The following is a 19,691-nucleotide window of genomic DNA, read 5'->3' on the forward strand; positions in this document are numbered from 1 at the left end:
AGTCCATTTATAAAACAAGCTGAGCTGTAGGCTGCTGCTTGACTTGTCCACTTGCGGTGTCTGTGCAGCGGTGGGTGAGCAGCAGCAAGCCCCGCCTGACCCCAGGCTCCAGCTGGATGGCCTGTACTCGTAGCTGGGCCCCCCTCATGCTACCGGTGCTACAGGAGCACAGAGTCTGCAGAGTCCTGGTGATGACCACGGCACAGGTGACAGACCGCCTTCCTTGCCCTGACAATAGTACTTCAGCCATATGGTCATAGACTCATAGAATGTCCTGAGTGGAGGGGACCCAGGAGGATAATTGAGTCCTGTCCCTGCATAGGACACAAAATGCACACCATGTGTCTGAGGGCATTGTCCGGTATCTTCTTGAACACTGTGAGGCCTGGGGCTGTGACACCTCCCTGGGGAGCCTGTTCAGTGCTCCAGCACCCTCTGGGAAAAGAACCTTTTCCTAATGTCCAACCTAAACCTCCCCTGGCACATCTTCCTGCCATTCCCTCTGGTTCTGCCACTGGTCAGAGCCACCTTTCTGGCCAGCAAGGCAGCAGTGGCAAGACCAACAGGAGTCCTGTCCCGTTCCCAGCAGGAGGAGGTGGTGGGCAGTGTAGGGACATGGGAGGCATGTCTGGGGAACGGTTTCTGTGGCTTCGTGGGGATCAGCGTGCGGGAAGGAAATCGGAGTGAAAGTCGTGCAAAAGCTTTCAGGCTTGGCAGCACTGCGCTCGGAGGGGCTGAGCTGGGTATCGAATGTATCAGCTCTGTGAAGGTTTTAAGAAATTTTGGAAGCACGCGGAACTGGGGCAGTGATAAGACATCAAAGAAAAACCAGCAGGCTGTGTGTTTTAGGGCTGCCAGATGAAAGCCTCAGAGTATTGCACAAAGTAGCCATAGCTCCTCCTTGAGAGTTAGCAAGTGACATTATCAAGGAATGAAACAAACAGCCTTTCAGCAGGGGATCATTTGCCCTACAAACTTTATGCATGAATTAGAAAAACAAGCTACGCTGTGTCAATGCCAGACCATTCGAGGAGAATTTAATAAATGCAGAACTGGTGCTTTGCTGCCAGGAAACCAAATTTCAAGTTGCGTGAGAACTGAAATAAGAAAAGTCTCCCAAAAGTCTCCGCTCTGGAGAACGTCTTAACTACCCGGATCAAAAATTAACAACCAGGGTAATGACCAGGTCTGCCAGTCTGGGTTGTAGCAGGAAGCACCAAACAGGTGCAGGAGCTCTGGAGGTGCATGGAGCACTTGGAGTGAAGAAAAATCGCAAGGCTTTCATATATTTTTAGGATTGCCAGCAACTGTTAGAAATGTAAGTAAAATTCATTGTCTCCCACATCTCTTGCAAGTCTTACCACCGAGGAGAGAAGAGTACATGTGTTTAAATGAACTGTGACTACCTGAGGGAAATAGGAAGAAGGCTTGTGGGAGTAGACATTTTTCTTCCTCCTCCTGCATGATGTGACTCTGAAGTGTTTGGTATAGTCACCTGGAGAAGGGGCTGTGGGTTTCCTTTGGAGGGTGTGGAAGGAAAAACAGTGGTTTCATTCAGTGTCTGTCTGGTATCTGGTAGGGGAAATGGAAGTTGAAGGGTCCTCAGTAAATCTTCTACAAACGAATTTTGCATCTTCTGTGTATCCTGTTTGTTTCATCTAGTTTTGGTTTCTTGTCTTTGGGTTTTTCTCCTTAACTTCACAAGCTCCTTGGCATGAGCCTAATAAAAAGAAAAGTTAACTGAACAGAGTCCCAGACTTCATTTCAGCTCTGAATCAGGCCCCTTCCTCTTATGTGAAAGCGTGGTCTTGTTAAAAGATTTTAAATGTTAATCCAGAAAATCTGTAATTTTTGTCATACAAATTACTGCGGAATTTCTTATACCTCATCTTCTCTGCCATCTGCGATACTAGAATATTTGTGTGTCACGGAGAAACCCCGCCAGAGCATGATCTTGTTGGCATTATATTTATCTGCCTTTCTTCTCGTGCCTCCTCTCACTCGCCCTGCTCTTCTCCTTCTCTGCTCATTTACTCTTCTCCCACGGACCTTCATGTCTCGCTGGTGAGCGGCAGCTGCCTGCCAGGTGCCTTCTGACCCCGCTCTGTCACAGCGGTGCCCACTCCTCCCTTTTCTCTTCCTGCGTTCACAAATCACTGCTCAGCCGTTGGCAGGAAGGCAAAGCGAAGCCTGCAGGTTACAGCCCCAGGAGATGGTTTCCCCACAGCCCGGCTCTGTGCTCCGCGACCCCACAGTCCCGGGGCTCTGCACAGGCACACCAGCCTGTGGAAATCAACACCCCGCTTCTGTAGGCTGCTCTGGATGAATTCCGATCAATTCTAAGCCAAGCCCAGGGGATATAATTTTCTGGTTCAAGGATTCTTGTTATGATTTGTAATACATAAATCTGTAAAGCAATTTACATTTTCCTGTATGTGTATCGTTTTAACATAGTTGTTTTAAATAGCGGCAATATAATTTTGATTGATAAGAGTGAAAATTTTTATTTCAGACTTCAAGGCTAGGGTGTTGGGTTTTTTTAACCAAAAAAAATGAAGGCGAGAGGGGGGTGGAATAATGCAATTCTGCACTCCTTTGAAGAAGTAAATTTATAGTGAGAAAGTAATAGATGTGCTGCTTTTTCAGGCTGTACTTAATTGGGATGTCTCCTAGAATGTTTGCCTAATAGTGCCAAACGGTTAGGGCTGCTACTCAAACAGGACAGCATTAGCATAAATTGTATTTAATGTGATAGTATTCATCCAGGGTTGAGTGGCTAAGTGATGCTTAGCCAGGTGTTAAATAGGTATGGCTATCTCAGGTTTAGTCAATTACTGTAGACATTTGCCAATTAAAGAAGGTAAAAGAGCAAATAAAAATTAAATTCCTTTCTACTTAGCACCTCACATTGTCTTTGCAATTCTCTAAATTGCTTTTTAAAATGTTTCTCTGTAGGTTTGTAGTCTTAAAAAATTAATAAATTTCTACTGAATTTTTAACTGTTCAGCCCACTTGTGAAGCAAAATAATTTTCCTACCTATTTTTCTGATTTTCTAGCTTTTTTTTGTCCAGAGTACTGATGTATGTCCAGTTTCTATAACCAGACAGACACAAGTGGATCATGTAGTACATGTGCAAATGACGTAACAACAAAAAAGTCTACTATGCAGTACCCCATCTTTATAGTCCTGTATCAACAGAAGTGGTACACTTGTATTGTCAGGTTTTAAGAATACACAGCTTTTTTCTGCAACAAAATACATTATTCTGCTACTAACCACCTTGCTGCTTTCCCCCACTGGTATAGAAGGGAATTTTACCAGGAGGTGTGGTTCAAATCCCATAAATTTCATGTGCACACACACCCTATCCAGAAAGAGAAGACTTCAGCTGGATGAGGCGTGATCTCTTCGCCCTGTGCTGGTTCTGTGTCCAGCCTTTTTTCCCCTTGTTTTCCCAGCAAGGCTGTCAAGACAGGAGGGTGCTAAGGGGAGGCACTTACCCTTTTCCATAAATTTCTATTGCAAACACATTACTTGGCACTTCTTCATTATTAAAGGGGCTGGTTACAAATACATCTCACTTAAATGTTAATCGGATTCAAGTGAGCTGCAGTCCAATGAAGGTTTGCAGATGAAGTGACTCAGAAGGGATCTGAAGCAAAAGAATTAGAGAGCAGTCTTGGCGCCCATTTGGTGTTCAAGTCTTTGGACAAACAAGAAGTTGTTGCCTTGTGTTCCTGTGTTTGTTATTGATGCTGCAGGGAGCAGATACTCTGGAATCCCCAAAGCCATACCTTTCTTCTGCAAGAGGGAGTGCGGAGCTCGGTTTTGTTTTGCCAGCACCTAGAAATGCCTGCAGCGAGGCTGCAGGGCTCCTGCTGGCATTGGAGCAGCTGACTGTCACCAGCCCTTACCGCCACCTCCAGGTCCTGGCTGCGGAGCTGCCGTGTGGGACCGCTCCTGTGAGCGTGGCATCCAGGTGACTTGGTGAATTATCGAAATCAGTTGTGTTGTTTGCACACTGGCAGAAGGGAGAAGGATGGTTCATCTGCTGACTTCGCTTGATGATTTGAAAACAGATGTGCTGGCAGTGGTGCCGGACCACAGATTTTGAAGAACTGGGCTTTCCTCCCCTGTCTCAGCAGACTTACAGATGCAGGCCCTGTTTATCTAAAGGTTTATGTGGACTCACAATCCACGCATGTAATTAGGTGATTTACTTCGTTCAAGCTGTTTGGGTACTTAAAGTGAAACACTGGTGTGTGTCTGAAACGCCACCATGAAGGTTTTATTAGCTCTCAGTAGTTGAAACTGATGTACTAGCTGGTGTCTCATTTTCTCCTATAATTGTCTGTGCAGCCTTGTTTATGAATGTGTACAGTTGTGCACAGATATATTTCTAGAAGCCGAGGGACCAAGCGCTGGAGAGGCCTGATGGAAGCGTTTTGTGCACCGCTGCAGCACTGGGGCAGCCTTTGCTGAGCCGAGGCCACCGACCCAGCACCCACCAACACCCCCGCCGGTGGGAAATGGTGTTTCTGGCACTTCCTCAAGGTGACTCAATACAAGTGGAATTTCACGGGACAAAGACGAGACATTTCTCACAGCCTCAGGAGTTTTCCAGGCCAAATGCTGGAGACTTGCTACAAACAGTAGAGACATCAACATTTCTTCAAGAAGAACCCCCAGTATGAATACCAGCTGGTGGATGAAAAGCTGGACATGAGCCAGCAATGTGCACTTGTAGCCCAGAAGGCCAGCCATGTCCTGGGCTACACCAAAAGAAGCATGACCAGTACATTGAGGGAGATGATTCTCACCAGGAGTACTATACTCAGCTCTGGGGCCCCCAACATAAGGACATGGACCTGTTGCAGCAAGTCCTGAGGAGGCCACGAACATGACTGGAGGGATGGAACACATCTCCTATGAAGACGGGCTGAGAGAGTTGGGGTTAGTTCAGCCTGGAGAAGAGAAGGCTCCAGGGAGATCTTATTGCGTCCTTTCAGTACTTAAAGGGGACTGACAGAAGGATGAGAACAGAGATTCAGATTAGATACAAGGAAGATGTTTTTAATGATGATGGTGGTGAAACACTGGCCCAGGTTGCCCAGAGAGGTGGTAGATGCCTCATCACTGGGGACATTCAAGGCCAGGCTGGATGGGGCTCTGAGCAACCTGATCCAGTTGAAGATGTACCTGTTCATTACAGGAGGGTTGGACTAGATCTTTAAAGGTCCCTTCCAGTCCAAGCCATAGGAGAAAAAAAAAAAAAAGCCTTGCTTTTTTGTTAGGTAGCTTATATGTGGGGTGACTACCAGCTCCATTAGAAAATCAACACCTTGCATTTTGATGAAAAACAACATAATTATGGGTGGTATGTGCCCTTTCACAAATGCAGAGTAGGTCTGTCTCATCAGGACTGTTGTCATCTTCCTCTTGCAGGGACAGCAGGGTTGCAGGCACTGCTGTGGCAGTTGAGCCCCCTTGTCACCTGGAGCATCCCACTGCAGATAGCGCATCCGTAACACGCATCAGACTCCTTACTGCCCTCACCACAGGTCCTCCATGCAGAGAGGTTACCGAGCCAGGCTCTGCATGGTGGCTTGTTCATTTGGCAGTTGTTAGCCTTCCAGGAACAGAGGAACGTTCTTACCGAAAAGCTTGTGAGCTCGTTAGATGTCAAGCATTGCTCTCAACATTAGTGTCCTTTGGTCGGAAAAGTAAACTCATGTTTGTAAGAGAAATGAGACTCAGCAGGCTGGCCCCAGTCCACCCCTCTGCCTTTAAAATGCTGTTGAAAATACTCTCATCCAAGGTGTTTACCACTTACAGGGCATAATTATGAGTTGTGTTCCTTTATGACCAAAATCTTTGATCCTGACAGAACTCAGTCTTCAATTTAATGGTTTTAATCGTAGGCTCGTTTTTATCTCTGCAGCCCATTGAGTTCTACCTCTACTGGGAGATGATGTGCTGAATAAACATATTTAGTATTATCTTACAGGTTCCCTTAGGGCTGGAAATCCTTGCAGTTGAGCTTGGGTCACAGATGAACTCTCTACAGGGTGAGATTTAATGTGGCCTTTGGGTTGTCCAGGCACTGGGGACCTTTTTTCAGAAAAGTTCTAAATCTTAAACAGCCTGAGAACAAGTAATCTTAGTCCTGGCACTTCTATCACCTGAGCTAGAAAGCTCTACTGTGTCATGGTGACTAGCCAGTACAGCGCAAAAATCTCTTTTGTAGGGCAGCTTTATTTAACTTTTGAAAAAATAAGGTCAGAAATTTAGGCCAATTAGTGTAAGCAAAGCTCAGCAGGTTCACATCTCCCTTATGCAAGCAGATCTCTAATTACTATCTGCATATTTTAAACACTTTATACAGTCCTTTGAAATACGATGTTTCTTTAACTAGAATCTTGTATGTGGTTTCTCAGATTTTTTAGCCTTTACAAGCTGCATGAGTTTTCTGTCTTAATTTGTAATTCTCTCCCTGGTTCCATCTTCAATAAAATATTTGAGTAAATTTTCTTTTGGATTTACAGCTACAGTTAGAATTGTGGGTTTTAATTTCAGTACCTTGCCATGGTTAGGAAACTGTAATGAGATCTTTAATTATATAGATTAAGCACCAAACTATAGGTGTATGTTTCATGGGTATGCGGTTTATTACATTTGTAGATCTGCTTTGTCTAAAGCATGGGTTTTGTTGTTCTTTGATAGCCAAGACACGCACCTTTTAAACTGAAGCAGGAGATAACCGCAGATTCTAATGCCTTAATTAGTTTTGCTTGTTTCTAATGCATTGATTAATTTTGTTTACACAGAGACTTTGCTTATGTGGCAAGAGACAAGGACACAAGAATTCTGAAATGTCATGTGTTTCGATGTGACACACCCGCAAAAGCCATCGCCACAAGTCTACACGAAATCTGCTCAAAGGCAAGTAGATTTAAAGTCAGCTGCATTCGTCTGTTTAGGGGTCCCTGAACCTAATCCATACCATCAGCAGTCGTATGCAGTGTTGGTTTAGTTTGTATCACTGGCAATGAGAAGTGGCGTAGAGGATTTGTGAAGGAAAGGATTCAAATGGATGGGAGTAATGGGAGGCTGAGCATTTAGACTTGAGGATGATATGTGCTTTTGATTTTGACAAGTGTGTACAGAGACTGAAGATTTTCTTGAATAATAAAGAAGCTGCAGGTTCCAAATGGAAAAAGAACACAATGCTTCAATTAATAATAAATGGTGATGTTAAACTCTGTGGGAAAATTAGACCTTGTTTGAATGGTATATTCAATGGCATTATCCTGCAGGACAGCCAGGAAAATAGTTGCTAATGTTACTCCGCCCACTTAAAATCAGGGAGAAGAGGGAGTTTAAGCTACTCTGGACAGAAATACTGAGGGATCTTAGTTCGTGCTTGTGGTAAGACAGGAGAGGGCTGTTCTTTTCAGTTATTTTACATTACAGATTTGCCACCATCCCCTGGTTATTAATTTTGGTTTTCTTGCATGATCAGTTCATGAGTGTCCTCTGTGCAGTCACTTCATGCAGCAGCAGTGAGGCAGCACATCCGTTAGAGCAGGGAAATCTGATTGAAACGCTTCCTAGAGAGCCAGTTAAGCCAATGTACTTAAAACTCTTTTTTATCCTTTTATGGAGCTGTGGTGGATTGGAGGCTGAGTTCCCCTTTTTAAAAAATATTATGCTGCTCATTTTGGTTTTCCTTAAAACATGTCAGTTTGCACCACAGGAGAAGTGGGTCATGGGGATGAATAACCGTATCAGTTATCCCTGTGTACCTTGTCCCTCCTTGTGAGTCACAGCTCTTCTGGAAAAGCTACTTAGGAAACCTTCAGGTTTTAAAATTCTGCTGATCTACTGTATGCCTGTCATTTGCGTTTTACGTTTCGTCTTCCCATGAGTGAATGGAATCAGTGATGTCAAATTCCCTTCTGTAGCCGGTTATACCGTATAACAATTTTTCAGTTTGGCAACAGGGCAGACGTGGCTACTGAACTTGTGACGTCTTTACATGGCGCACGTTAGGTGACCACTGGGCAGCAGAGTTTTGCCGAGACAGAGGCAGAAGGTGCCCAGGAGCTCTGCAAAGCCTGGCAGGTCTGTGGGCTGGGGTGCCCGGGGAAGTGCAGGTGCAGGACTTGGGGAGCTGCTCGGGGTGGCCGGGGCGCTGCAGGCTGCGCTTGGTGGCAGTTGACAGCAGGGATGGCAGTAGTCACTGCCCAGAGAACCCCGACCTGGCGTGTCCCTCAGCTTTCTCCTCCAGCTCTCCATCCTCACAGGTGTTTCCAGCAAGTCTAGCAGGGAAAAACACGCTACATGGGCCCTGCCACAGCTGCTTTTATCCGGTAAGGTCAACATGGAGTAGATGCCCGGGTAGCTGTGCACAGGGTGCCAGAGGGGCGGCAGAGCTGTCACAAGCGTAACTAGGACATGAAACTCTTGGCATGAATTTTGGATAAGAGAGCAGCTAAGCATTTAAAACCATGGCTCAGAGTAGCACAATAAAACAGGGTAGCTTTGTTAAGTAGAGCATGTTCCTTCACAATTCAGCAACAGACAGAATCCTGATGCAGAGAAGTGCTTGGCATGTGCTGACTGACACACTGGACCCCTTCGCTGGGTCAGGGCTGTGTCCTAAGCTACCGAGGTAACGTGTGTTGTTCTTCATCTGCGGGGGGAATATCGTCACGTGTCCCTGTAACAGAAAATACTTTCAAAATATAAATAAATAAAAAATTTAGAAACTTCCTAGAAGTATCTTCAGCTCAAATGTCATCTGCTGGAACACCATTACCTTTATAGCTTAATTAGAATTAACAGTCATAGCATTATAGCATAAAGAAGCAGATAGCAATGCTTTGTATATGAGCTTTGGAGAACCTCTGTTAGCTTCCCTGGATCACTTCTCAGTCACATATTTGTAGGGAATACTCTTCTGAAGTGGTTTTTTTGTTCCTCTTTTGCTAATATTGTACATTTTGGGAGAACAAGAATTTGTAGTTTGCGTGGGATTTTTAATTCCAGAAGAAACATAAAAATGGAGGAAAAAACTGTACACAGTGGAAGATAGATCAGAGAGCAACATGAATAATGAACACTCTTCTCTATGTGTTAAATATTTATATTTCTTGCTATATTACTCCTCACTGCAATTTTGCTGTTGATAAAAATGGCTTTTTTTTTCCTGCTTCATCTATCTTTTATCTAGACTTGCATACCACTTAAATTCTTTATGTGTTTAAGGAATGGTGAATAAACTGGAGGAAAATTAAATGTGTTATTTAAAAAGAATAAGCAGCTTGATCCTGTAGCTTCTGACTTATTTCAGAAGCTAGGTTGTAATAGGAGTAAATTTATACTTGGAGTTGCTACTGTACTATATTTTTTAAAAATACTGTATTATTACTATGTTCTTCAGATTATGGCCGAGCGGAAGAATGCTAAAGCTATGGCGTGCAGCTCTTTGCAAGAGAGGACAAACGTCACCCTTGATGTTCCTCTGCAAGGTACCGTGTGTCACAGCTCGTGTCCTTGGGAGGGTCCTGGGTTAGAGACCATTTGTTTCTGATGCTGCTGTTGACCAAAATGGAGCATGTTGGGCAGAGAGGTCTGGAGTGCAGTCCTGTCTTTTAACTGCTGTATCTGACTGTAACTTGTTACTGCATTAAATTAAACATTTTTATTGGTTGTGTTGACACTTGCTCAATTATGTCAACTTGTACATTTCCTCTTTTATTTTGAAATACAGATTTTGCAAATGCAGTCTTACTTATTTGTAGCTAATTGCACATATTGTCTTGTTTAAATCAAAATACCTTGGGACTGCACAAATTGGCCCATCGTCCTTAAAACCAGAATATACTCCAGTGAATCCCTTGGATTCAGGGAAGCTGTAGGAAGGCTCCTGGCTTTCAGCATCAATTTTAGCAGCTTCCAAGGCAAGAGGTGCTAGTGGATTGTCATCCAGCTTACGGGCCTTTTGCATGGTAAAATAAAGTGGTCTTTGTGTGTCTTCATTAGTCATAGCTTAATAGTTACTATTTTGAAAGTATTCTAGGAGAACAAACATACTCTGTGTTAGCTGTCCAGGAAATTACATGCTTCTAGATCCACTGGTTTATACTGAATATCTTACTCCTAATCTATACTTCAACTTGTGTAATTGTCTGCTCAGACAGTAGTATTGATTACTTGTAGACTGTGTTTAACATATTTACAAGGATGGTATTAAAAACAGATTCCAGATTTTACATAGTCATGCAGTGAAACTTAGGTCTGTATGTCTGAGACACATTTATCTCTATTTTCTGGTTTCTAACACAACAGCAGTATAACATGACCTTAATCTTAGCTCTAGATCACGAATTAGCAGATGCAGCTATTCCTGATTCCTTTAGAAATTATTGAGCATTGTTGTGGTCAGAGGTTGTGAAAATTGGCTTTAATCAATACTGTACCTTCAGAGTACAATTGCTGGCTAAACTGTTTCATGCTATTGATGAAATAGAAGTGGCTTTCCCTGCTGTGAATGCTGATAAACAGAAATTGATTTTTGTTCCCATGCAGTAGATTTCCCAACACCAAAGACAGAACTGGTACAGAAGTTCCACGTCCAGTACCTGGGCATGCTGCCGGTAGCTAAACCTGTGGGTAGGTAACGCTCAAGAACAAATGACTTCCAAAGTACCTTGCGTGAACTCTGAGGGCTGGGCTCGGCCAGCCAAGTGTAAATGCGGTAAATGCGTGATTTTCCAAGGGTGAGGCACAGAGGTGTCTGATATTCATGGCCTCGTGGGTTTTGCAACCAGAGTATTTGGGAGCTGCCAAGGAGACAGTTTGTTTCTACTGCTTTCTCTGAATATGAGCTCTGCTACTAATGAGAATGGCCCCAGAGAACTGAAATGGTGCAGCAGCTGAACAAGATGCGATTCTGTTTTTTCTAAGCCAGAAGCACCTCTTTTGTTTCTGTGGTTGAAGAAAACCAACTTCACAGCCCTTCCTTTCATCCTCAAATTAATTTTAATAAGAAGTCCAAAACAATGTTTTCTGTACTACTGTGTAAAAATAAATATTGTGTTATTGTTTACTTAGGTATAGATTTTTCATTATCACATTTTCTTCCGTTTTAGGAATGGACACTCTGAATAGTGCCATTGAAAGTCTAATGGCTTCCTCTAGCAAAGAAGACTGGATGCCAGTTACCATGAATGTTGCTGATGCTACTGTCACCGTCATCAATGAAAGAGTAAGGCAGACTGTCTTGTTTGGAACATGTTTAACGTAATATGAGCACTGAAAACCAGAAACACATAAACACTAGTAGAAAGAGTTCATTTGTACTAGAATTCATTTGTTTGTCTTGCATTTTATTTCTTTCCAGGGCTATGAATCTGCAAGGCTCTTACTGCTTGTATCAGCTTCAGCTTTATTTACCATTCCAAGGATGTGCTTTAAAATGTAAATTATTATAAGTATTCATTAGATATTTAAAACAAATTCAATGTTATCCTTTCTAGGAGTCCTGAGCCTAAAATATCATAGATTAAGCCCAAAGCAGCAATCCTAAATTCTAAGCTCAATTTATTTAATCGTAGTATGGAAGCCAAGAGTAATATGAAAATCTGTGTTGCACATCACTGTCCTTTGTAGAGCATTTTCTGTAGAGACTGAGGCAATGAAAGTTTCAAAGAATGTCTTTTCTGTGTCTGCTGATGAGGCCAAACCAACATCTCTAACATACCAACGCCAGGGCAGTATCCTCTGGAGTCATAATATCCATACATTTCTTCACAAAACAAGCAGTGCTGGAAATGCACTATGAGCTCAGTGCTGGTGCTCAAAGCCTCAGTCTGCTGGTGGGAGCCTGGCAGGGGAGATCCAGCCCAGGCCTGGGCACACTGGGGACATGCAGATGCAAAGGAGTTCCATGATACTGCATCAGCCTCTCCCCTTTACAGTCAACTTAGATTTGAAAGTAAAGTCCCACAGAATATCCGGTAGCCATGATCAATCATTTGATTCGTCACCAGAGTGAAGAGGAGATCCTGGTGGAGTGTCGCGTGCGGTTCCTGTCCTTCATGGGAGTGGGCAAGGACGTTCACACCTTTGCCTTCATTATGGACACAGGAAACCAGCATTTCGAGTGCCACGTGTTTTGGTGTGAACCGAACGCAGGCAACGTATCAGAAGCTGTTCAGGCTGCTTGTATGGTAAGTGACCTCCTTCAAAGGCACCCGTAGCACTTAGGCTGTTTCACTGCCTCCAGAAACAATTGTCTTTCCAAATTTGCAATTGGATTTAATTTCAAGACAGAAAAAGAACAGATAAAACCAGGAATTGTGATTCTGGTATATTTAGTCAATTAGAACCCAAACATTTTTAAGTTTGAAATGTCAATTTAGTGAACAATGTCCCTTTAATCATCTTCCCTCCTGACCTCTGCAACGTCTGTGTCAAAAATCTTTTTTTTTTTTCACTACACAGTTATCTAATGCTGGAACGCGTTTTGCTTGGAGTTGTGTTATACAACCCAGTGACAATGTAGTGCAAATAATCCTTCTTCAAGAACAGCTGAACCCAGAAAACTTATTTTTCAGTTTTCAAAGGGCCGTTTGTATGAGTTAGTGTCACGGAGGCACCCCGAGGTTAATGTAAGGGACAACAGGGTCCAAAACAACTTTTATTAAACCGGTGAGAAACAGGGTTTTAGCACTCCAAAAGTGACTTAAATAAAGGCTCGGGTATCAGTTGAGGAAAATTATTAAGGGGCAGCGACCAATACAACAGGCGGTCCACAGAGTGCATGCACATGGCTTCACTCAAAACAATGCCGGAGCCGGCCCTGAGTCCCGGAGAAGCACACACTTGCCTGAACACGGTGTGGGATTATTTTTAAAGAGATACACGTACGGGAAGTGTACACTCGCGATTCCGCGAGGGTAAATTTATAATACACTCGCAATCCTGCGAGAGTTAATTTACTTACACGTGCAAATGTGCACGGAATATTACACATGCTTATGTGGAAGCACGAGAGGAAAATACACTCGCGATTGTGCGAGGAAATAATTTAAAGTACGCGTGCAAATGTGCACGGAAGGAAAATACACCCGCGATTCTGCGAGGATTAATTTTACACACGCTCATATGGAGCATGGAAGTTATACGTGCATATGTGCACGGGAAGTATAAATATACTCGCAATCCTGCGAGAAGTTTTACTCACAGCCGTGGCGGCGAGGCAAGCAGAGTCTCCATCCCGGGGAGGGGGCCTCTCGGCGGCAGTGGCTAAGCTCGTGTTCCGAGAGACCCACACAAAATGGGTGAAGTCTCGACGAGAGTCCCGTTTTTATCTGATCAGACCTGACTGTAGGCATTCCAGAAGCTCCTCTGCACGCCCACTCACTGGTGCCTCGGCACTCCCTTCTCCTAATGACCCTGGCCAGGGTGCTCTGGGGCCAAACAAAAGAAGCTGTTAGCCTCAAGTAGCAGAGAAAGAGAGGAGATGTGCCCACTCCTCCATACTGAAGGAGGGAGGGGCAGAGAGGGGAAGTGAGAGGGGGTTGTATTCTGCCACAGTTAGTGTCCATCGTGTGCTAATGAACAGTTTCTGCCCATGCATTGGCAGACCAATGTCCCATTAATTTCAGTTGGGCTGTTTGTCATGGCCAAAATGGACTATATTTAATGAGAAAGTATTAAAAGTGTATTTAAAGCGCTCTGTGAAAGTATTGGATGCAGTAAGGATGGCAGGATGCTTTTGCTTTGTTGCAGTTGCGGTACCAGAAGTGCTTAGTAGCCAGACCTCCTTCACAGAAAGTTCGACCGCCCCCCCCTCCTGCAGACTCGGTGACTCGAAGAGTTACAACGAACGTGAAAAGAGGAGTCTTGTCCCTCATTGACACTTTGAAACAGAAACGCCCCGTCACCGAGATGCCGTAGCGGCATCAGAGAGAAGATTCTCCTGCCATTTAACTGAAGATAGCAGTAGCTGCGCTAGGGAAAATGAACTGATGATGTCTGGCCTTCCATTTCAAGTCGCTGATGCTTTGTCTTCAGAGCATTTACCCCTATCAAAACAATGTTAGACAAGCATGTTCTCTCGTTCTTGCCACCATTGTGTGATATGAAAAGAAGCATGAATAATTTTTTGCCATCAATGAGTTACATCATGAGCAACGGAAGGTCTGTTTGGTTGTAAATACAGGAACGTTACCTAAACTCACACAAAAAAAGATAATATGGCCGCGTCCCTCCCAGCGAACTCGTGCTGAAGTCCTTGGAGTGAGCGATGCCTGAGTTGATAGTTTCACCGTCTTTAGCTGGATTTGTCACAAACCAATCTGAAATCCTACAGCACTTTGATCTGTTTTCAACGCTGGAGTAGGTACCAAGTAGTAGCTACCCTTGAGTTGCTGTAGATTAAAAACCAAGTTTTATTTTTTACAGAACTGTACCTGTTAGTTTTAAATTGTTTGTCAGCATTGGTCTAGCAACCACTTTAACATCTCCCTGACATGCTTTTGAATCATGGTGTCATTATTTTATCTCCTGGTTATATATTATGGTCTTAGAGAAGAATTGTGTTTTAATACCAAACCAATGCTGAACAATGCAGAAGCGTTTTCAGTAATTGAGTCGCAGGGTGATCCACTGAAGCTTTTCAGCTTTAAACATACAAATGCAACTGTTGGCTGTTAAATTTATTCTTCTAAACCTGATATTAATTTATCAAAAATGCCACTTATTTCACACAGGGCTCAAACCAATCAGGAGTAAGAAAGAACTAATCAGTAATTTTATTGTCTTACAACTCTTAGACTAAAATATTCCATACCTTTTCCAGACAAGTGTGTGTTGAAATGTTCAGTTCAGCGTCTGGTTGCACAATTCCCCCTTTCCCCTCAGAATTTGTTGCTGAATGCTTAACATGCTACAAAAAGAACAATCGTGTTTCTTGTCATTTACAAAATTCCATTAATTTTTTTTTTTATGGGTTTGTTTTTTTTTTTTTTACTTTTAATGCTCTTGTGACAAAATAAGAAGGGAGTTGTTTCCTAACAGGATAATGCTTCAGGTGGTACAACTTGATTTCAGTGCTTTTGCTCCAAAGACTTCATCCAATTGCTTTGGTTTACACACCACTGCAGGCCCTGACAAAGTCAGCCCAGTATTGCCCCTTAAAATTGTGCCTCTGGCTAATTTTCCAGTGCAGTTGGGCATCTGGCGTCTCTTCCTTTGCCATCTTCTGTCTAGACCTGCAGATTGGTCCAAATTTTGGAAATGGCACATTAAAGATATTTGTAATTAGTGTTAAAAATGTTTTGCCTCCATTTATAGGAATGTTCCAAACTAACTCCCAAGTCTGCAAAACTGGTCACCCTGTAATTTTCAAAGAACATCAGCAAGGTTGTTATTTCAAGAACTCTTTTTTTATTTTACTATGCAAGAGACTCTTATTAACAGGTTTTTTTTATTTCCTTGTTTAAAGAAATTAATGGCAACACCTGGGCAAAGCAACTTAGGAACACAAGGGGAAAAGAATGATGATTCATGAAATTTCTGCATTGAAAAGTGCAGAAAAATCATTAAACTAAACTCAGCGTGATGTATGAGCAAGTGCCAGGTGAAGGCCAGCTGTGCAGCTATTACATCCAGCTCTCCGGAATGCCCGCTGAAGGGCTGATCCTGCACCCACCTCAGGTGTCTGTATGACTGTGATTCTTGCACCCCAGGCACTGAAGCAGTTGTTTCCCCTGCCCGGCCTGAGGTTCCCGCTGTGTCCTGTGCACCAGCTCCATGGCTTGTGCAGTGGCAAAGTTCCTGATGCCAAGCAGGCGGGGGAGAGCGAGCCTGGGGCGGGGGGATACAAACCAGCCCCCTTTAGCAGAACTGAGTGTGAACTGGCCATGGAGCCAGAGCTGGAGGCGTGGAGGTGGCAGCTCGCACACACACTTTAGTTTCTAGCGTCGATCCCCGTGACGTCTGCTTGGAGCAGCGTGAAAACTCACTCCCTGTCACGACTGCTGCCAAAACGTGGCAGCCAACAATGTACCTTTAGGTAGGATTGTGAAGCTGTGGGATAAAAGCTTCCTTATTCCTGATCATGCTAGTGATCCAAGTTTTGAGTTTATTTTAAATTACAGAAAGTACTTTGACAGCGTCTTTTTAAAGTTCCAGCTAAAAACTGGGTTTTGCAACTGTTCATTTTAACAGAGTAATTAAATTTTGTAGTTGTTTTTGCACAGTGCCGATTCTCCCAAGAGAGGTCTGAACTCTCTTTAAATTAAACCAACACTTGGCAAAGAGCAATGTAAAGGTTCTCCTACGTAGGTGTTGCCACAGCCATGGACATCTGGTGAGCTTTGCCTGGCAAAGTGGTAAGTTGCAGGAGGGGCTGAGAAGACAGAAGGGTATTTGAAAAGCTGTAGGTCACTTGCCAATATGTTTTAAGATTGTGTCTGTTAACAAAACGTTGTTGCTTTTGCAAATACTTCAGTAGTGTGCTTAATGGTCTGACTATATGTGGCCTTTTTGCTTCAGTAGAGCTCCTTCTTCTCCAAAAAAAAAGATTAAATATACACCCAGGTGTTCGCAGAATCAGAGCCTAATATTGCAAAGCCAGTTATCTTTTTTTAAACAATATATTAAGGCACTCTTTTTACCATGGCCAAAAAAGTATGTATGGGGTATGTGTGTTTGAGCAACTGCCACTGTTTTAGTTGATGTTATAGCGACTCTTCAGTTATCTATGCATTTTTTTATAATAACTAGTGATTCTGTAGGCAGGCAGCCATGTTCACTATGCCTTGTATGTCTGATACCATATTTTAAATTAACCTGTTAAATACAGCTTGAAATATTTTTATTTTATTTATTCTATTTTTACTGAAATATCCTGCATTATTATGTTGATGTATTGTCTTTACTGAACGTGCTATTGTAACATTCTCCACTCTGTACACTATAGGTTGCCTAAAAAAAAGGCAGGCTTTGTAATTATTTGTAGTCACATTTTTATTGAAGTCTGTAGAAAAATCATGTAAAGCAGAGCTAATTTCTTAATTTTTTTCAATGCAAGTAGCAAGTTAGAGGCAAGTACCACATGTCGGTCATGTCATTATTATGCTCCCTTGCAGAAGCAAGGAGATTTATATTTCACAGTCAACAACTAAGAGATGAAAACCTTTCTTTTGAAATCTGCAGTGCTGGCTGTAGGTTTTATTTAAGCCACTTACCATTTCATTTGACGGGGAGCAGGGCGGGGTGTGGGAGATCTAAAGCTACAGAGGCCACCTACAGGGTGGTTAAACATGAGTAACAAATCCGCGTGGAAGGGCACAAAATCCATTCACAGTAAAATGTGTTCTTAGCCATATACTTCATTTGCAGAGTTACCTGTACCTATAGAAACAATACGCCCTTTTGTGACAGAGGAAGAAAAGCTGTGGACTGTCTCATAGCTTACACCAGTACTGTGTCACTAAGAGTTCTATATCCCTTTTCTTTTGATTTTATCAAACATTTCATAGATCATTTAACTAGGGATCTAGAATTGATATTGAATCACCCATGGAAAATAACTTTATTTAGACAGGTAATATGTGCTCAGCTGTTACAGCATCACCATTAATGCCATTACTCCTTTCTTGGGCAGATTAATTAATACATTGCTACAACTTGTGCTGTACAGTCCGCAATAGCAGGTTTTAACAGCAGTAAGAAGGAAGGAAACACACCCACTGTTTATCAGCAGAGCTCGGGCTTGGGTAAAGCACCTGATTGACAACAACAAGGACAATTTTCCCCTCTGTTGACCACTTCTCCACATTTAAATGTAATCTGCTCTGAGAATAAATTTAGCTGCATAAAATGATTGTCTCAACTGTTACTGGTCCATGAAACTGGGAAATTATTTATTTTGTTCCAAACTGTGGTTGAGGGGAGGGAAAAACATACCAGTGGTTTAGAGGCAATAGCAGTACAATGGACAATTTTGTATCTGGAAAGCTGAATCAACAGTTTCTAGTTGAAAATTACAAATATATAACTGGATTACAGAAAATGAGTTACATAAGATGAGTTACATAAGATACCATTTCACTGTAAAAAGTCTTCTACCTACATGTGCAGTCAGGTGCAGATGTTACCACCACGTCACATTCAGTGCTTACAAAGTAAGCTGCTGACCTGCAGATCAAATTCTTCAGTACCGGCTCTTTGAGATTCTTGGTAAGACATCAAGGTTCTAAATGCTTTGGCCTCCGTAACACTTCAAAGACTCAAACTCCTGAAAGCAAGATGAGGCCAATTGTGGGACATCATGATGCATATTATGTAAGTAGCCCAGAGCTTCTGTCACAGGTATGTTCATTTAGAAGTAATTTTAATTACATTTAATTAATGATACAGATTTTGATTTAAAACAATAGTTCCGTTTTCTAACTGCAGAATGTCTATATTTATTTTAAACATTTAACAAGCATATTGAAAAAATACAGATCTCCTTACTGTCCACTCCTTTTATCTAACGTGTAGAATCTCTCCTCCTCCAAGATGGTTTTGAAATAAAATAGGGATATTTTTTTCCAGTTCCATACATTGCGTGCGCACAGGTCTAGATCTATCCATACAAGTTTGTTTAGGAATAAGAGCAGATGGAGTTCATCCTTTTATTGGAACAGGTAAGGAGCCTGGGTTACTCACGGGGCTTACAGGAGGTGAGCGATGCCTTTGAACAGGACAGCTGGCTCAGATTAAAATGCAAAATGAAGTTTTCACTGATTCCATGAAGCAGCAATATTTGTCTGATGAACAAGACCCAGGTCTCTACACGGCTGGTGGGCACCATTCACATCCTTTCTGAAGGTGGTGCAGTTCCAGCTGCAGGGGCTGGTGTGGGTGAGGAAAAAATAAGAGATGTTAGAACATTTTCCCTGGGTCTAAATCCCCTCTCAGCTATATGTCAAATAGGGTAAGATTCCATACCATATTGTCAACACTACTGGCAACGTTTCTGCCAAATATCTGAACTGATTGCCCAGAGGAAAACTTATCTTCTGGGCCATGACTACCTTTGCGCTTCTATATCGCTGTGCTGCCTTCATTTCACTTCTCCAGCAGTATAACCTAAATAAATAAAATTCCTGAGGTGCCTCTTGCAGTCATTCCATCATTGTTTGCCATTTTCCTTTTTTATACTGTCATTATTAAATACTAAATCAGATTGTTGTTAAAAGTATCTCCATGTGTTCCTTTTATCCTCTGCTCAGATTATACAATTGCAGGTATTTAAGTTATTTTATTTTACGTTTGCTGACATCAGGGAGCAGGTTAGAAACCTGCAGCTATTTCCAAAGATACAAACTACTGTGTTCAGTCATTTTTCAGCTGACTAGTGGTAGCATTTACAAAAATAACTTACTTTGACCAGTTGCAGCTCTTTTCAACTAAGGCTGCTTAAGAAAGTAGGTGAAAAGCAGCCATGACCCATGACACAGCCCAATGTGACATTATGATGACAATTCAGTATTTTTAGCATGAGAATATTTATGCAGTTGTCATTGTTAATGCTTTGAAGCACACCTGAGTAGAAGCCAAGGGAGTGAGAACCAGAAAGCCTGTGCATGGGCTTTAGTGTACTTGGCCAGTTACCTTCAGGAA

At 42.6% G+C, this 19,691-nt stretch overlaps 1 protein-coding gene across 3 annotated transcripts in view; it reads left to right on the forward strand.

The window, feature by feature from the left end:
• Positions 1-13,970, forward strand: part of APBB2 (amyloid beta precursor protein binding family B member 2) — a gene marked incomplete at both ends in the record, with an annotated part of 102,301 nt that extends 88,331 nt beyond the window's left edge. For all 3 annotated transcript variants that reach the window (XM_080344389.1, XM_080344390.1, XM_080344391.1), the window contains 6 exons: positions 6,830-6,944; positions 9,448-9,535; positions 10,596-10,679; positions 11,159-11,274; positions 12,059-12,238; positions 13,803-13,970. In XM_080344389.1, coding sequence (XP_080200515.1) covers positions 6,830-6,944; positions 9,448-9,535; positions 10,596-10,679; positions 11,159-11,274; positions 12,059-12,238; positions 13,803-13,970 — 751 coding nt within the window. The remainder of the gene's footprint in view (positions 1-6,829; positions 6,945-9,447; positions 9,536-10,595; positions 10,680-11,158; positions 11,275-12,058; positions 12,239-13,802) is intronic.
• Positions 13,971-19,691: the final 5,721 nt, after the last annotated feature.

Source organism: Nesoenas mayeri (assembly GCF_963082525.1).
Source record: "Nesoenas mayeri genome assembly, chromosome: 4".
Lineage (NCBI taxonomy): Eukaryota > Metazoa > Chordata > Aves > Columbiformes > Columbidae > Nesoenas > Nesoenas mayeri.